At 53.5% G+C, this 15,811-nt stretch overlaps 1 protein-coding gene across 1 annotated transcript in view; it reads right to left on the minus strand.

Moving 5' to 3' along the window:
* Positions 1–12,108, minus strand: part of LOC114231795 (uncharacterized) — a 49,351-nt gene extending 37,243 nt beyond the window's left edge. The window contains exon 1 of the mRNA XM_054713684.1: positions 11,961–12,108. Within this exon, the coding sequence (XP_054569659.1) occupies positions 11,961–11,992 (32 nt within the window). The 5' untranslated portion in view covers positions 11,993–12,108. The remainder of the gene's footprint in view (positions 1–11,960) is intronic.
* Positions 12,109–15,811: the final 3,703 nt, after the last annotated feature.

The following is a 15,811-nucleotide window of genomic DNA, read 5'->3' on the forward strand; positions in this document are numbered from 1 at the left end:
GGCCCCTGGCCTACCTTTGTGCAGCCTACACAGGTTGGTATTAGGTGTCAGGAAGCATTTGCTCAAATCTGGCTCAATAACTAATGATTCTCCAGTTAAAGATGTTTAACAATGCTTTAAGTGAAAGCAAAACTGCAATATGATCATAGCTAATATGTACTTAACATTTACTGTGTCTAAAACTGTATCAATTAGCTCATCATAACCCACCTTTTAGTGCCTAACAGTGAACCACTATTATCCCCATTTTACAGATGAGAAAATAAAGCCCCAAAATTCTTGGGAAACATATCCAAGAACACTGGTCCATCTGAGTACAATGCCCTAGCTTTTACCAGTGTTTATACTAATAAAAGGGTAATATGCAAACTGGTCAGGATGCCCTCACAGTAATGACCGAACAGCAGGCTGCATGGGGTGACCAGGCCGGCAGGGGGGTTAGTGAGGGACGACCAAACGACTGAACAGCAGGCTGCATGGGGTGACCAGGCCAGCAAGGGGGACAGTGAGGGGCAACCAGGCCAGCAGGAGGGGCAGCTGGGGCATCCAGGTTGGCAAGGGGGGCAGTTAGGGGCGATCAGGCCAGCGGGGGGGCCATGAGGGGCGACCAGGTCAGCAGGGGGGGGGGCAGTTAGGGGCGATCAGGCAGGCAGGCAGGTGAGCAGTTAGGAGCCAGTAGTACTGGATTGTGAGAGGGATGTCTGACTGCCGGTTTAGGCCCGATCCCCAGAATCGGGCCTAAACCGGCAATCAGACATCCCCCAAGGGGTCCCAGATTGGAGAGGGTGCAGGCTGGCTGAGGGGGATCCCCCCTCCCCCAATGCACGAATTTCGTGCACCGAGCTTCTACTGTTTTATAAAAACAAAACACTTCCCAGTCTCTCTTCCTAAGGCTCCTACTGCCTATGAAGGTAATTCTCAACTATAATTACATTATAGTAGCTAGTATAAAGTTTTCAAGCATAATTAAATCCATAATGAGCCCCAAATCCTCCTTTAACTAACGTTTCCCCAGAATTAAACCAAGCAGTGTTTTTCTTCTTTTAGCCCCTATACACCTTCTAGGAAATAAGCCATAAGAAGTAAACGGTTTAAAGAAAGTGGAAAAGAGTTTATATTAGTCACAAACTAAGAGTTAATCTGTATAATCCCCAAGTAGCTATACTTCCATTGACATAATGTCAATGAAAGTAACAGTCTCTAAAATACAAATCTCTTTCATCAACTCAAATTAACAAATGCCTATTTACCTATGCTAGGCCGAGGAGGATATAAAAGTAACCCATGACACATGAGCCCTGACCCCAAGAGGCACACTAATGGAGGACAAATCAAAAAATAAAAGTATATGATATGGGAAAAGCAAAACCAAACCAAATGTAGTGAGCTGTAGTACGATGAACTGGGAAGAACTGAGCTCTTATTAAGAACACAGGCACGTAACTAGCTACAAGGCCAGTGAAACTCGGATGCTAAGGCCATCTTGCATTTTCAGAGTGCAGCCATTCCCCAAACAGGATCCTCCGAATGTTAGGAAAAAGTGAAACCAAAAGGAACCTACGAGATGTTCCAAGTCTAATGCATGATTTTACAGAGCGGGAGATAGGACTCCAGGAGAGTTCAAGAGAATAAATACCCAAGATCACACAGCAAGTTATAAGCAGAGACAATCTTACAACTTGTCTCTCCCGGGTGACGTCTCACTTCACTCCTTTAGCAAGCAATTTGGGCTGTGTGCTGGGCACCAGGGAGCAAAGCAACTGGGCCTGTGGCTGTGAGAAACCGTCAGCCTGATGGGGAAGACTCTCCTTCTATCTGAAACAGGAAGTGCTTTGAGAGAAGACAAGAGGGCTTGTCTAAGATTGAGGAATTGGGGAGGGCTGCAGGGGAAGTGACCTTGAAGCTGAGCCACAGAGAACCAGTGGGAATGGACAAGAGAGGAAGAACTGGTGGGGGTGGCGGGACAAGGGTGGGATTCTATCTGAGGCAGGAAGAAGTTGATCAAGATCCAGGAACAGGAGGAAAGTAGGTGTGGTCAGGGGGAGAGGCTGTAGATGAGGAGGGGCAGGTAGGTGGAGAAACCCTCACTGTGTGACCACACTGATGGCAAGCACTGAGTGGGCTGGGCAGGCTCCGGGAATGGCTGAAACTTGAGAGCAGAGGAGGAAGTCCACAGTGCAGGGTCCCAGACCCGGCTGCCTTCCACATCACACATGGGCACTGCCTGACCCTGTGCGGCCCCTGGCAATCTGCAGTCCAAAAGGCCCAAGCACTTCCCTCAAGAAAACCTCTCTCCCAGGCCGCATAAGCCAGGCTTCCCAGCTGAAGAAGCTGCAGACTACATGAAAACTTTACTCAGGAGGCTGGTAACTTTAAGGCGTCCTTCAGGAAAATAGCCTTCCCTCAGAATCCATTTCCGAAGCCCACAGAGCCACCTCCACGCTGGCAAGGACAGGACTTACCCAGGGCCAAGGCCGAGCCCTCTGGGCCTAGGCCCTGGGGTGGATCAGGAGGTGGAGGGCAGGAGGGGCAGGTAGGAGAGATGTAGGCACCTTGAGCTGCCAGCTACCGATGTCTTTAGGGGACACTGCCCGGGGCCAAGCTGGGTTTCCCAGCATCACCCAGTTTCTTTCCTAAACACCTCAAAGACCACTTCCAATCAACTCGTCCATGACAGAAGCCATCCCATGGTTTTTTTTTCCTTCTACGTCCGGGTCCCTGAATGAGAGCAGAGCTTTCGATGCTTCTGAAGGACTTAACTCTGGGAGAAACCAAGATGGCGGCATAGGTGAAACACCTAACCTGCAGCCGGGCACAACAATTTCAAAGGCACAACTAGAGGTCAGAACGGACATCGTCCAGAACCACAGGAGAGCTAGCGGACTGAAATGCCCACAGCTGGGGGGAAGGAGAAGGCCACGGGGACAATCGGGGGAGCCGTAAAAGCCTGAGGTATGGAGAAACTGGCGGAGACACGAGCACGCGCGCCTGCGGGGAGGATGGAGCCGGAGAGGAAGGGGCGGCTGACGGCCTGGCCGGCGTTCACTGGCAGGAAGGAGATAAAGGCTCCGGAGTGCGCTAAGCGCCGGCTCCGACTGCACTGAGCGCCAGTTCCGGGCGAAACCCTGGGAAGCCAGGCGCAGGCTGGGGGAATGAATCTGGGCTGTGGGGCGCAGGCACAGAGGAGCGGGGGAAGGCAGAGCTCCAGAGGCGCACACGGGAAGGGGCGCAAAGGACGGACTGTTGCCTGCGCCACTGAACTGCCCTAGCGGGAAGGAGACATAAGCTCAGGACCGTGCTGAACCCCAGTTCCGACTGCACTGAACCCCAGTTCCGGGCGAAACCCTGGGAAGCCAGGCGCACGCTGGGGGAATGAATTTGGGTTGTGGTGGCGGAGGCACAGAGAAGCAGCGGCTCCAGACGCGCGCACTGGAAGGTGCGCAGAGGACGGACTTTTGCCTGCGCCACTGGGTGGCCCTGCTGGGAAGGAGACAGGGACGCCAGACTGCGCTGAGACCCAGTTCCAACTGCACTGAAACCCAGTTCCAGGTGAGAATCTGGGAGTCCAGATTCATTAGGGGAGGGACTGGACTGTTTGGCAGTGGGTGAAACTCCAGGGCGCGTTTCTCTCAGAGGTGTGTGCAAGGAATACAGAGGGACACAGATACAGGAGCCTCATAGGGCGGGGCTGACAGGAAGTCAAGGTTGTAGGCTCCACCCTGTAGCTCCGCCCCAGCCAAGCTGAGCAGAAGCTTTTTCCTGCTGAGTGCCTCAGGTAGTGGCTGACCCACACTGCATTGGAGACCCAGAAACGAGGGCATCTAGTGGTTGGTGGGAGATGACACCAGATTTCAATCACTTGCATAAGGGAGGCATTCTAGAGGCAGACTCAGTGAGCGCCAAGGCATTGCTGCATCAAGACCCGGCCCACAAACATGTCTCCTGCACAGCAACTCTTCCTATATGGACAAAGAGGGTCCTCACGGCCAATTGGCCTGGAGGACAATTCCTCCCAGTGACACCAACAACAATCAAGACTTAACTGTACAAAGGAGGACCAAGATGGAGACATAGGGCGGCAGCCTGATCGTTGCCTACCACAACAATATTGAGACTACGACGGGAGAGCAGAGCAGACACCAGCCAGAAAGACCAGGGGGCTGGCTGAGCAGATGCTCTACAACTAGAATAAAAGAGAGGGGTACGCAGGATGATGCTGATGCCGGTGACCCAAAGTCCACACTTTAAGAACTATGGCTCAGGCGACACAATGGTGGCCAGGAACGTGCTCGGCGCAGTTCCCCCGGCGGTCTCCGGCTGAGGGGACGGCTCCACTCGCTGCCGAGCACGGACAGACGAGCCCCTGGGAGACATGGGGTGGGAGACTCCGTGCTTGCTGACCTCCGAGTCCTTCAAGAATCTCAATGCCCCGAAGTGGCCAGGTGCGCACGCTCAGCGACTGGCCACCGTTGCAGACCCAAGGGCCGACGCAGCGACACCAGACCAGCCCACCGCCGGGCACCGGGCACACTGGAGCCTTGCCGAGCCCGCCGCCCAACGAGTTCTGCGGCAGCCGCCCTGGAGCTCTGAGAAAATGACCGAAGGAATTGCTGAGAGGGAATTGACCAACAGGAATTGGGATCAAGAAGACGAAACCCCGCTGAGACCCGAGTCCAGGCGAGCCTGCGAGCCTCTGGGCTCAGATGTGGTCACACGCCTCTGGGCCTAGGTGAGGCCTCACGCCCCTGGGTTTGGGTGAGGCCACGCGCCCCTGGGTCCAGGTGAAGCTGGATTCCGGGTTCGGGTGAGGCCATGTGCCCCTGGGTCCGGGTGAGGCCGTGGGCCCCTGGATCCGGGTAAGGCTGGGTCCCGAGTCCGGGTGAGGCCGTGAGCCCCTGGATCCGGGTGAGACCACGCGACCAGGGGTCTGAGAGAGGTAACGCGCCCCTGGGTCCGGGTGGCTTCGTGCACCTAGGTCCAGGTGAGGCCACGTGCCCCTGGGTCTGAGAGAGGCCACGCACCCCTAGGTCCGGGAGAGACCATGTGTCCCTGGATCCGGGTGAGGCCTCGTGCACCTAGGCCCGGGTGGGGCCGCGTGCCCCTGGGTCTGGGGGAGGCCAGGCGTCCCTGGGTCCGGGTGAGACCATGTGTCCCTGGATCCGGGTGAGGCCTTGTGCGCCTAGGCCCGGGTGAGGCCACGTGCCCCTGGGTCTGGGGGAGGCCAGGCGTCCCTGGGTCCGGGTGAGAACGTGTGTCCCTGGATCCGGGTGAGGCCTCGTGCGCCTAGGCCCGGGTGAGGCCACGTGCCCCTGGGTCTGGGGGAGGCCAGGCGTCCCTGGGTCCGGGTGAGACCGTGTGTCCCTGGATCCGGGTGAGACCTCGTGCACCTAGGCATGGGTGAGGTCACGTGCCCCGGGGTCTGAGAGGCCAAGCGTCCCTGGGTCCGGGTGAGACCATGTGTCCCTGGATCCGGGTGAGGCCACGTGCACCTAGACCCGGGTGAGCCCAAGTGGCCCTGGGTCTGGGAGAGGCCAAGTGTCCCTGGGTCCGGGTGCGACCATGTGTCCCTGGAGCCGGATGAGGCCTCGTGCACCTAGGCCCGGGTGAGGCCAAGCGTCCCTGGGTCCGGGTGAGACCAATTGTCCCTGGATCCGGGTGAGGCCTCGTGCACCTAGGCCCGGGTGAGCCCAAGTGGCCCTGGGTCTGGAAGAGGCCAAGCGTCCCTGGGTCCGGGTGAGACCATGTGTCCCTGGATCCGGGTGAGGCCTCGTGCACCTAGGCCCGGGTGAGGCCACGTGGCCCTGGGTCTGGGAGAGGCCAAGCGTCCCTGGGTCCGGGTGAGACCATGCGTCCCTGGATCCGGATGAGGCCTCGTGCACCTAGGCCCGGGTGAGCCCAAGTGGCCCTGGGTCTGGGAGAGGCCAAGCGTCCCTGGGTCCGGGTGAGACCATGTGTCCCAGGATCCGGGTGAGGCCTCGTGCACCTAGGCCCGGGTGAGCCCAAGTGGCCCTGGGTCTGGGAGAGGCCAAGGGTCCCTGGATCCGGGTGAGACCATGTGTCCCTGGATCCGGGTGAGGCCTCGTGCACCTAGGCCCGGGTGAGCCCAAGTGGCCCTGGGTCTGGGAGAGGCCAAGCGTCCCTCGGTCCGGGTGAGACCATGTGTCCCTGGATCCGGGTGAGGCCGCGTGCACCTAGGCCCGGGTGAGCCCAAGTGGCCCTGGGTCTGGGAGAGGCCAAGCGTCCCTGGATCCGGGTGAGACCATGTGTCCCAGGATCCGGGTGAGGCCTCGTGCACCTAGGCCCGGGTGAGCCCAAGTGGCCCTGGGTCTGGGAGAGGCCAAGCGTCCCTCGGTCCGGGTGAGACCATGTGTCCCTGGATCCGGGTGAGGCCGCGTGCACCTAGGCCCGGGTGAGCCCAAGTGGCCCTGGGTCTGGGAGAGGCCAAGCATCCCTGGGTCCGGGTGAGACCATGTGTCCCTGGATCCGGGTGAGGCCGCGTGCACCTAGGCCCGGGTGAGCCCAAGTGGCCCTGGGTCTGGGAGAGGCCAAGCGTCCCTGGGTCCGGGTGTGACCATGTGTCCCTGGATCCGGATGAGGCCTCGTGCACCTAGGCCCGGGTGAGCCCAAGTGGCCCTGGGTCTGGGAGAGGCCAAGCGTCCCTGGGTCCGGGTGCGACCATGTGTCCCTGGATCCGAATGAGGCCTCGTGCACCTAGGCCCGGGTGAGGCCACGAGCCCCTGGGTCTGGGAGAGGCCAAGCGTCCCTGGGTACGGGTGAAGCCAGATCCTGGGTCCGGGTGAGGCCGTGCGCCCCTGGATCCATCCGGGTGAGGCTGGGTCCCAGGCCCGGTCGAGACCACGCGCCCCTTGGGTATGGGTGAGGTCACGTGCCCCTTAGTCCAGGTGATGCCGTGCCCCTGGGTTCGGCCGAGACCAAACCAGAGGGAGTCGGACCTCCATTACCACCATTTGTCCACCATCCAGAGCTGAGGGGTCAGTGCTGACATGTACACATAAGGAACCACTGGACATTGAAATTGGGTCTCAAAAGAACTGTTGGTCCAGGGGGAAGCTCGCTACAGATTGATTCATTTGCCTGTCAGCATAACTATTATTGCTCGTCTCACATTCAGTTCTTATTAGTATATATCTAGTGACATATGATCTCGCTCATCTAGGGGAAATGATGAACAACATAGACTGAGGAACAAGAACAGAACCAGAAGCAAGGAGGCATCGATCGGACTATCGGGCCTCAGAGGGAGGATAGGGGAGGGTAGGGGGAGGGTGGGGGGAGGGGGAGAGTTCAACCAAAGGACCTGTATGCATGCATATAAGCCTATCCAACGGTTAAGTTCAACAGGGGATTGGGGCATGCGTGGGGAGAGGGGTGGGATGGGAATGGGGGGATGAGGACAAATATGTGACACCTTAATCAATAAAGAAATTAAAAAAAAAAAAAAAAAGAAGGACTTAACTCTGACAAAGATGGGAACTCCACAGGGCTGGCACTCCAGGCTGGCTCCTCCACCTACCCCTCTTCCTCCCTTTTTTCAGTCACACCAGGTGCAACTGGTGGCTCTTTGGGTATGAAAAGGCTAAAGGATTCATTACATCATTATTTGTAAAAGGCAAAAGCTGGAAATAACTACCATGCTCATCAAGAACAGAATAGATGGCCCTAGTCGGTTTGACTCATTGGATAGAGCATGGGCCTGAGGACTGAAGAGTCCCAGGTTCGATTCCGATCAAGGGCACAAGTCCAGGTTGTGGTCTCAATCCCCAGTAGGGGGTGTGCAGGAGGCAGCCAATCAATGATTCTCTCTCATGATTGATGTTTCTATCTCTTTCTCCCTCTCCCTTCCTCTCTGAAATCAATCTATATATATAAAAGCCTAAGCAACCGTTAGACCGGTAGCTATCACCAGAGGGCAGACTCTCAATGCACAGGCATGGAAACATGGAACAGACTGATGAATCTCAGAGCGAAGGGGGGAAAAGGGGGGAGGGGAAGGGGGAGGGGAGAGGGTGAGAAGAGATTAACCAAAAATGTTATATGCATACTAGACACCCGGTACATGGATTCGTGCACCGGTGGGGTCCCTCGGCCTGGCCTGTGGGGATCGGGTCAAAACTCTGCACGGGGCTTTCAACATCCCCCAAGGGGTCCCGGGTTGTGAGAGGGTGCAGGCCAAGTCAAGGGACCCCACCGGTGTGTGCACTGGGCCTCTAGTAAAAATATATTTTAAAAAATAGACTAGATGAATAAAATGTGATCTAATCATAAAACAGAATACTGTAAGCCATTAGAACAAAAGAACTACTACACACAACCATGAGTATCGCTCTCACACTCAGAACGTTGCACAAAATAAGCCAGACACAAAAGTATATGCTGTGTGACTGATTCTATTTTGATAAAGTTTACCAGCAAGTAAACTCATCTCTGGTCCCTTCGGGGAGGCAGGATATGTCAGTAAAAGGAGTATGAGGGGCGCTTCTAGGGTGCCATGTTCTATTTCTCCACCTGGGTGATTACATAAATGTGTTCACTTTGTGATAATTCATTAGGTTGTACACTTAAGATGTGTTTTCTGAATGACTGTACACACACACACACACACACACACACACACACAAGAAGGGTTTGCAGCATCTTGAGAAAGGAAAACTATTTAGGGCTTTAGCTTTGCTGGCCATGGTTCTGAACAGGGAGGGCCCCTGGGTGGCATCGGAGCAAGGTGAAAAGTCTGACTGCATTGGGAATGTGACCTAAAGGGCCGTGGTGAGGGTGGGGGAAGAGGCGGGAATTAGGGGGTGGACATTTTAGGGCTTCTTCCCTTCCTCCTTCTGGTAACTGTCAATGAATTCTCTGCATAATGTACTTCAAAGGGAAGGAAAACGGCTGGGAGTAGGCTGGCAGTGAGAGGACAAGGAGAGGAGGAATCGAAAGAAATCCTAAATGCCCAGGTAGGCAAGGAGAGCATGGGGTGGGGGATTCCCACCACTCAGCCCAGTAGGAGGAGTCCCTTCTCTACGCCCCTCCCTGAGCCAATGTTTGCTGTACAACTGGATTAAAGGCTTTACTGCGCCACTCTGCATGAGTGTGAGAGTGTGTGTGTGTGTGTGTGTGTGTGTGTGTAGCTAAGGAATCCACATCCCCAGCATCCAACGTATTGTTTGGCATATAGTTTACACTGAAAAAAAAAAAAAGGTGTTATTGGACAAATAAGTGACAGAATATGGGAGGCAGCTAGATACAAGGTAGAGACTCTATTTCTCAATACTTAAGAAATCTGTAATAACAACTTACTTGGCTAAGCGCTCAGAGTGGTATATTGTGCAGCTACCAAAAATTACAAGCAACAGTAGCAAGCATCTGGAGGGTGCTTTTCAGTTTACTACGAACTGCACCTCACCCTTGTCTGACACAGAACTATATGGTCTTGGTTGCCAACACTGAAATATGAAAATGACACTTTAGCAACAACCTCCCCGAGGAGGCCAAACGATGAGATGGTGGACTAACAGGGTTTGATGGAAAGGAGTGGGAAGGGTCCACATCTTAAGAGCAATTCTGAGCGGCTTGCAGCACTTGGTTAGCTGTTTGTGTAAATAACTGTGCTAATTTCACATACTGTATTTCAATTCACTTCCTCTGTTTTCTTTAGAGACGTTCTCTTTAACAGTAATTCACAAGTCTTGCTGTTGAGTGAAACCTCTCAGAAGTGTTTGATGTTCAAAGTGGACTCAGCTCATGTTCCAGTGTGGTTTTATTCATTCTCCTAACATCCATGGGGGAAAAAAGATAGCCTTGGCCAGTGTGACTGTTGGTTGGGCGTTGTCCCGTGCACCAGGAGGTTGCCAGCTAGATTCCCATCAAGAGCACATGTCCAGCCAAAACCGGTTTGGCTCAGTGGATAGAGCACCAGCCTGCGGACTGAAGGGTCCCAGGTTCGATTCCGGTCAAGGGCATGTACCTTGGTTGCGGGCACATCCCCAGTAGGAGGTGTGCAAGAGGCAGCTGATCGATGTTTCTCTCTCATCGATGTTTCTAACTCTCTATCTCTCCTCCCTTCCTCTCTGTAAAAAAAATCAATAAAATATATTTTTTAAAAAAAAAAAAAAGCACATGTCCAGGAGTGGGGGGGAGGGGTGTAGGGGGCAGCCAATCATTGTTGCCCTCACATTGATGGTTCTCACTCTCCCTCTCCCTTCCTCTCTCTAAAAATCAATAAACTATTCTTTTAAAAAAAAAACAACCTTTTTTGTCCCCATGGTCGGCAAACAGCAGCTCGAGAGCCACATGCGACTCTTTGGCCCCTTGAGTGTGGCTCTTCCACAAAATACCATGGCCTGGGCGAGTCTATTTTGAAGAAGCGGCGTTAGAAGAAGTTTAAGTTTAAAAAATTTGGCTCTCAAAAGAAATTTCAATCGTTGTGCTGTTGATATTTGGCTCTGTTGACTAATGAGTTTGCCGACCACTGGTCTAGGCTGTCTTTCTGACTGCAACAGTGTTAGAAAGAAAGGAACACACACACACACACACACACACACACGAAAGAATCCCCCTCCACCCTGAAAGGAGCTGGGCCACATGCTTAATGAAGTGTGGAGCCTTTAAACCTTGGCATTCTCCTCTTCCTCTAGTGGTTCCTATAGAAACTTTGTTTTGCAGTTTGTGGCTGTCCCAAAGGTAAATTCTCTGCAGGCTCTGGCTCTGAGCGTTTCTGCACTGCTTTGGGTGGACTTCCTGCAAGCACGACAGCAATGGGAGGATCACTGAAAGGAGATGGTATTTCACAAAACGCCCATCACGTGTCTTTTGATGCGACACGACTTGCAGGGGTAAAAGCCTGCTTTCCGCAGAGGGCAGTGGGTACCTCTGGGGGACAGGACAGCCCACAACAGTCAGAGCTTTCCCGCATTCTCATGTAAAAAGCTGCTTTGAAAGGTCTGTGGGACACTGGTGACGGAGGCACTTTTACAGCCATCGCAGAAATCCTTCAAGCACAAAGTTCTGTGGGCAAGACTGTGTGTTAGTGCCACCTGGGGGTGAGGGGCTGACGGGAAGGGTGGGGACTCCACGCATGGGCAAAGAGGGGCGTTGAGGGAACTAATCCTGCCTCCCCCCTCAAACTATTTAAAAATCGGCGGCCAGAAAAAGAAAGTGCACCCGCCTGGGGCCACAAGTCCTCCTCCTGGTACAGAGGGCGCAGGGACTCGGGAGACCTGACGCCCGAGAGCTGGGGGCAGATGAGGACACAGAAGCTGCGCCCCGGGGCTGGGAGTCACCCAGGAGGCGGGAAGGGCGCGGGGCCAGCACCGATTGCAAGGGAGGCTCCGCTCGCCACCCGCCCTCCTCGGCCCGCCCCCACCACCCCCACCACCGCTCCCTGCCCCCCTCGCCCCCATCGCCCCCATCGCCCCCTGGCTGTGAACAAATCGCCACCACCTGCGGCCGCCGCCACCCCGCGCAGGGGTAGCAGGAGGGAAAAGCCGCGCTGCCGGGCAGCAGCGCCGCCTGTCGGCCCCGCCTCCGGGCCGGGCCAGCCGGGCCTCCCGACTGCGCGCCGCCGCCGCCTCCCGCGCGGGCACCTGCGCGCGACCCCGGAGCCAAGCGCCCTCCCCAGGTGCGAGCGCCGAGGCCTGGGGCCGCGGACTTGGGCTCGCAGTCGGGGTGGGGGCGCACCGCCTCCGCCCGCCCTGCGCCCCCACGCGGGCAGGTGCCGCCGTCGAAGGGCTCTTTGTTTGTGCGGCCAAAACGGAGATGCCGGACGGCAGTGGCACCCTCGTCCCGCCCGGTGCAGGGCTGGGGCAGAGCCCAGGTCGGGGTGCTGCAGAAGCGGAAAGCCCCTCGGTACGCGGCGGTATCGGGCCCAGCCGCCCCCCCGCCCCCACCCCGCGCTCAGCCCTTTTTTTCCCCTCCCCCCCGCACCCCCGCCCGGCGGCCGCGCTCACCTGCTCTCCGCGGCTCCCGCGCCGCAGCTCATGGTCGCCCCGCGGCTGGGAGGGCGCCCCACGCGCGCCCGCGGCTCGGCGCTCGGCTCGCTCCGCGGCGGCTGCAGGAGGGGCTCGCGTGCCGAGCGCTGCCCTGCGCACGCCGAGGCCGACGCTGCCGCGGGTGGGAGGGAGGGAGGAGGGCGAGGGAGGGCTGCGGGGGGAGGGGACTGGGCGGGAGGGGCGCCGGGCTTGCATCGGCTGCCGGGGCCCCAGCCGGAGGCGGCCGGGCTCCCGTAACGGAAACGCGAGCTCGCGGGTGGACCCGCGTGTGCACACCAGCGTGCACAGTCCCACGCCGCGGCCGCGCGGGAGCTCGGCTTGGTGACACTTGCGCCGAGGCTTCTGTAAAGGAGAAGGGCCAGTGCCCTTCTGGAGGGGACAGAGAGCTCAGGTCACCATCACTGGAGTTGGATACTCCTGTATCTGGGGATTTTTACTGGGGACCACGAAGCACCACCCCCCAAGGGGTTCCCAGATTGGCCTTAGGATCGGTAAACGCCCTGAAATTCTATGCCAGATTTTTGTATCTAAATAAGTGTGTGGAGCAGTGGTTCCCAACTCTTTGGGGGCCATGCCCCACCTAAGCATCTCTAAAATCCTGATCCCACATACAATTTTTACTATTCAAACAGTGAACTCCTATTCACGTGGAGGAAGCCTAAAAGGCCATTAACTTGGTCTAAACAAGCTTCCAAAGAACATGGCATCCGTGTAAGAGAAAAATAAAAGAACGAAAGGACAGTTGAAGTACTGAGGAAGAAATCACTAAGAAATTGTTTAAAAAAAAATAATAATATGAAGTGCTATGAAAAAAAATAGCAAATAAAGTTTCAAAACATAATAGAGAACTGAAATGCATAAATATATCACAATATATATTTCTATACTGTATGTGAGGCCCCCTAGAACCATAAGAAATGCAAAAAATTCACTGTTAATAACTCATTCTTGAATTGCCCCCCTTAAAAATCAAATTGCCCCCCTGTGGGGCATGTGCCCCACGTTGTGGTCTAGAGTGAGGGACCACAGCCTCCACTGGATTAAAGAGCTGCGTGACCCTCCACCCCCACCCCCACCCTAAACTAAGGATGCATGGGTAAAACCAGTGGTTCCCGAACTTTGCTACAAATTGAATCACTCGGGTAGTTGTTTTTTTTTTAAATTGGGATGCCTGGAATGTTATCCCAAATCAATTTAATAGGCAGAGTGGGACGCAAGCTTCAGTATTTTTTAAAATCCCAGGTGATTTCAATGTGCAGAAAAGTGCCAGAAACTCTGCTTACCCTGTTGGTGGCCTCACTGTACACTGTTGTTTTTTTACCTGCTGTTTCGGCATGATGGTTTGCCTGCCTGTGGAGGTCCATCCTGCTGTCAGTGGAGAGCCAGGGTTCATGTTCATGTGGGCTTGTGGGGAGCCAGGCTAGCATGTCCCTTACTCAAGGGAGCTTTGGCTTCCAGATGAGCCTGAGTTCCAACCCCAGCTCTGCCCTTTCCTAGCCATAGGAATTTGAGCAAGTAATTTAACTTTTCTCAACTTCAGCTTCCTTGCAAACAAAGTAAAAGTAAAAATAGTGGGATGTCCTAGGAACTGGTATTTTTTTTTTTAAATTGAGATATAATTGACATATAGCATAGTTCCTGGTGTACAATATAATGACTTAATATATCTATATATTGTGAAATGATCACCACAATGAGTCTAGTTAACATCCATCACCACACAATTACATTTTTTTTCTTTTCTTGTAATGAGAACTTTTAAGATCCCCTCTGTTAGCAACTTCAAACATACAATACAGTGTTATTAATTCTAGGGAATTGGTATATTTTTTCTTTTTTAAAAAAATATATTTTATTTATTTTTTTACAGAGAAGAAGGGAGAGGGATAAAGAGTTAGAAACATCGATGAGAGCGAAACATCGATCAGCTGCCTCTTGCACACTCCCTACTGGGTGTGTGCCCACAACCAAGGTACATGTCCTTGACTGGAATCGAACCTGGGACCCTTCAGTCCGCAGGCCAAGGCTCTATCCACTGAGCCAAACCGGTTAGGGCTATTTTTTCTTTATAAATATTTTAAAATATGTTTTTATTATATATTTTTTATTGATTTTAGAGAGGAAGGGGGAGGGAGAGAGAAAAAAATATTGATGAGAGAGAAACATCAACCAGCTGCCTTCTGCACGCTCCCTACTGGGGACTGAGCACACAACCTGGGCATGTGCCCTGACTGGGAATCGAACTGGCAACCTCTGGGTGCTGAGCCACGCTGGCTGGGCAAGAACTGGTATATTTTTTATAAGCTCCCCAGATGGCCCAAACCAGCAGCTGTTGCAGACCCTGGTTTAGGAACTACTGGCTCTGTCTCCCTTTCCCTCCCTCCAATTCGCTTCTCAACCAACCTTGTGACATGGTTCCCCACCCACTCCCCACTCTCCAGTGAGCTTGCAGCTGCTAGACTCAGGTGCCCTTGTATATGCCACTGACTCACTTGACCATTTTCTCCTTCCTGAAATTGTCCTTTGGCTTCTAGGAGGCCCGTGTGTTATGACAAGCCACTGAGACCCACCAAGAATTGAGGTTCTTGATCCAACAGCCTGTAAGAACTAAAAACTGAAAACAACCATGTAAGTGGGCTTGGAATTGGATCCTTCGGTCCCAGTTGGATCTTTTGATGACTGCAGCCTTGGCTGCAATCTCATAAAAGACCTTGAGCAAGGAACACTCAGCTAAGCCACTTCCAGATTCCTGACACACAAACAATTTAAATAATAAATATTTGTTGTTTTAAGCTGCTAAATGTGGGGGTAATTTGTTATGCAGCAATAGATAACAAATACAAACAGGAAACAAGATTCCATAGTTAGTGCAATGGAACCACATCATTGGTACTTTAATGTAAATTCAACCACAGTTGTGCAAAAAAGAAAGGGAGGACACTACATAGTGTTGCTAATTCTGCCTGTTCTTCCAGTGAAATGAGATGATGAGATGAAAGAGGTGGATCTGGTTCCATTCGATGCTCTCCCTCCCTGGGCACCTCCCATAGAAGAGTAAGTCTTTTTTTTTTTTTTTAAATAGAGAAAGTGAGCTTTTATTTGTCTATAGTTTACAGTGAATGATTAGAAGATAAAAGCAAAAAATTATCTGAAAGAAAAAATCCTGAATGATAATCAAATCTACAAACTACAGATGGCAGATGGCGGCAAGAATCCACATTTTGCACCACTCTCTCTCATCCCCAAGGCAAGGTATGAGATAAAAAGTTTGGGGAATAAAGGTACTTAAGTTATGACAGTTCTCAGGGTCCCTTCAAAATAAATCTTCCCCTAGAAAATTGAAAATATCTTAAATTTTAGCCTGCATCTCAATGAACGACTACATGGCGACCACCACCTGAGCCAAGAAATAGAACACTAACTCCTTCTCTCCTGGAAGAGTGAGTCTGGATGCTGGCTGTGTTGCTCTTATTTTTAAATATCCAACACAACACAAAGTGGGAAGAATGAGGCTAATCCACTGACTTGGGTTCTACATCTAATGTAGTCAAAATGACCCTTGAAATCCCTTAACTCATGAGGACCTGAACCCAGGACTCACCCAATCCCAGAATAGTACTTAGAGCAATGTAAGAGGGGGCCCAGCCCTGGGCCCCTTGCTTCAGAGACCTCCACCATGGCCCTTTGCCATCCACACCTCCCACAGGGCGAGGAGTCAGTGAGGCCCAAGGTATGTGCCTTCCAGAGCCTGTGTCCACTGCCCCCCAACTTTTAGACCAAAGTCTGGAATGAGAGGCTCTAAATTTTCT

The sequence above is a fragment of the Eptesicus fuscus genome, chromosome 3, assembly GCF_027574615.1.
Source record: "Eptesicus fuscus isolate TK198812 chromosome 3, DD_ASM_mEF_20220401, whole genome shotgun sequence".
NCBI classification, from domain to species: Eukaryota; Metazoa; Chordata; class Mammalia; order Chiroptera; family Vespertilionidae; genus Eptesicus; species Eptesicus fuscus.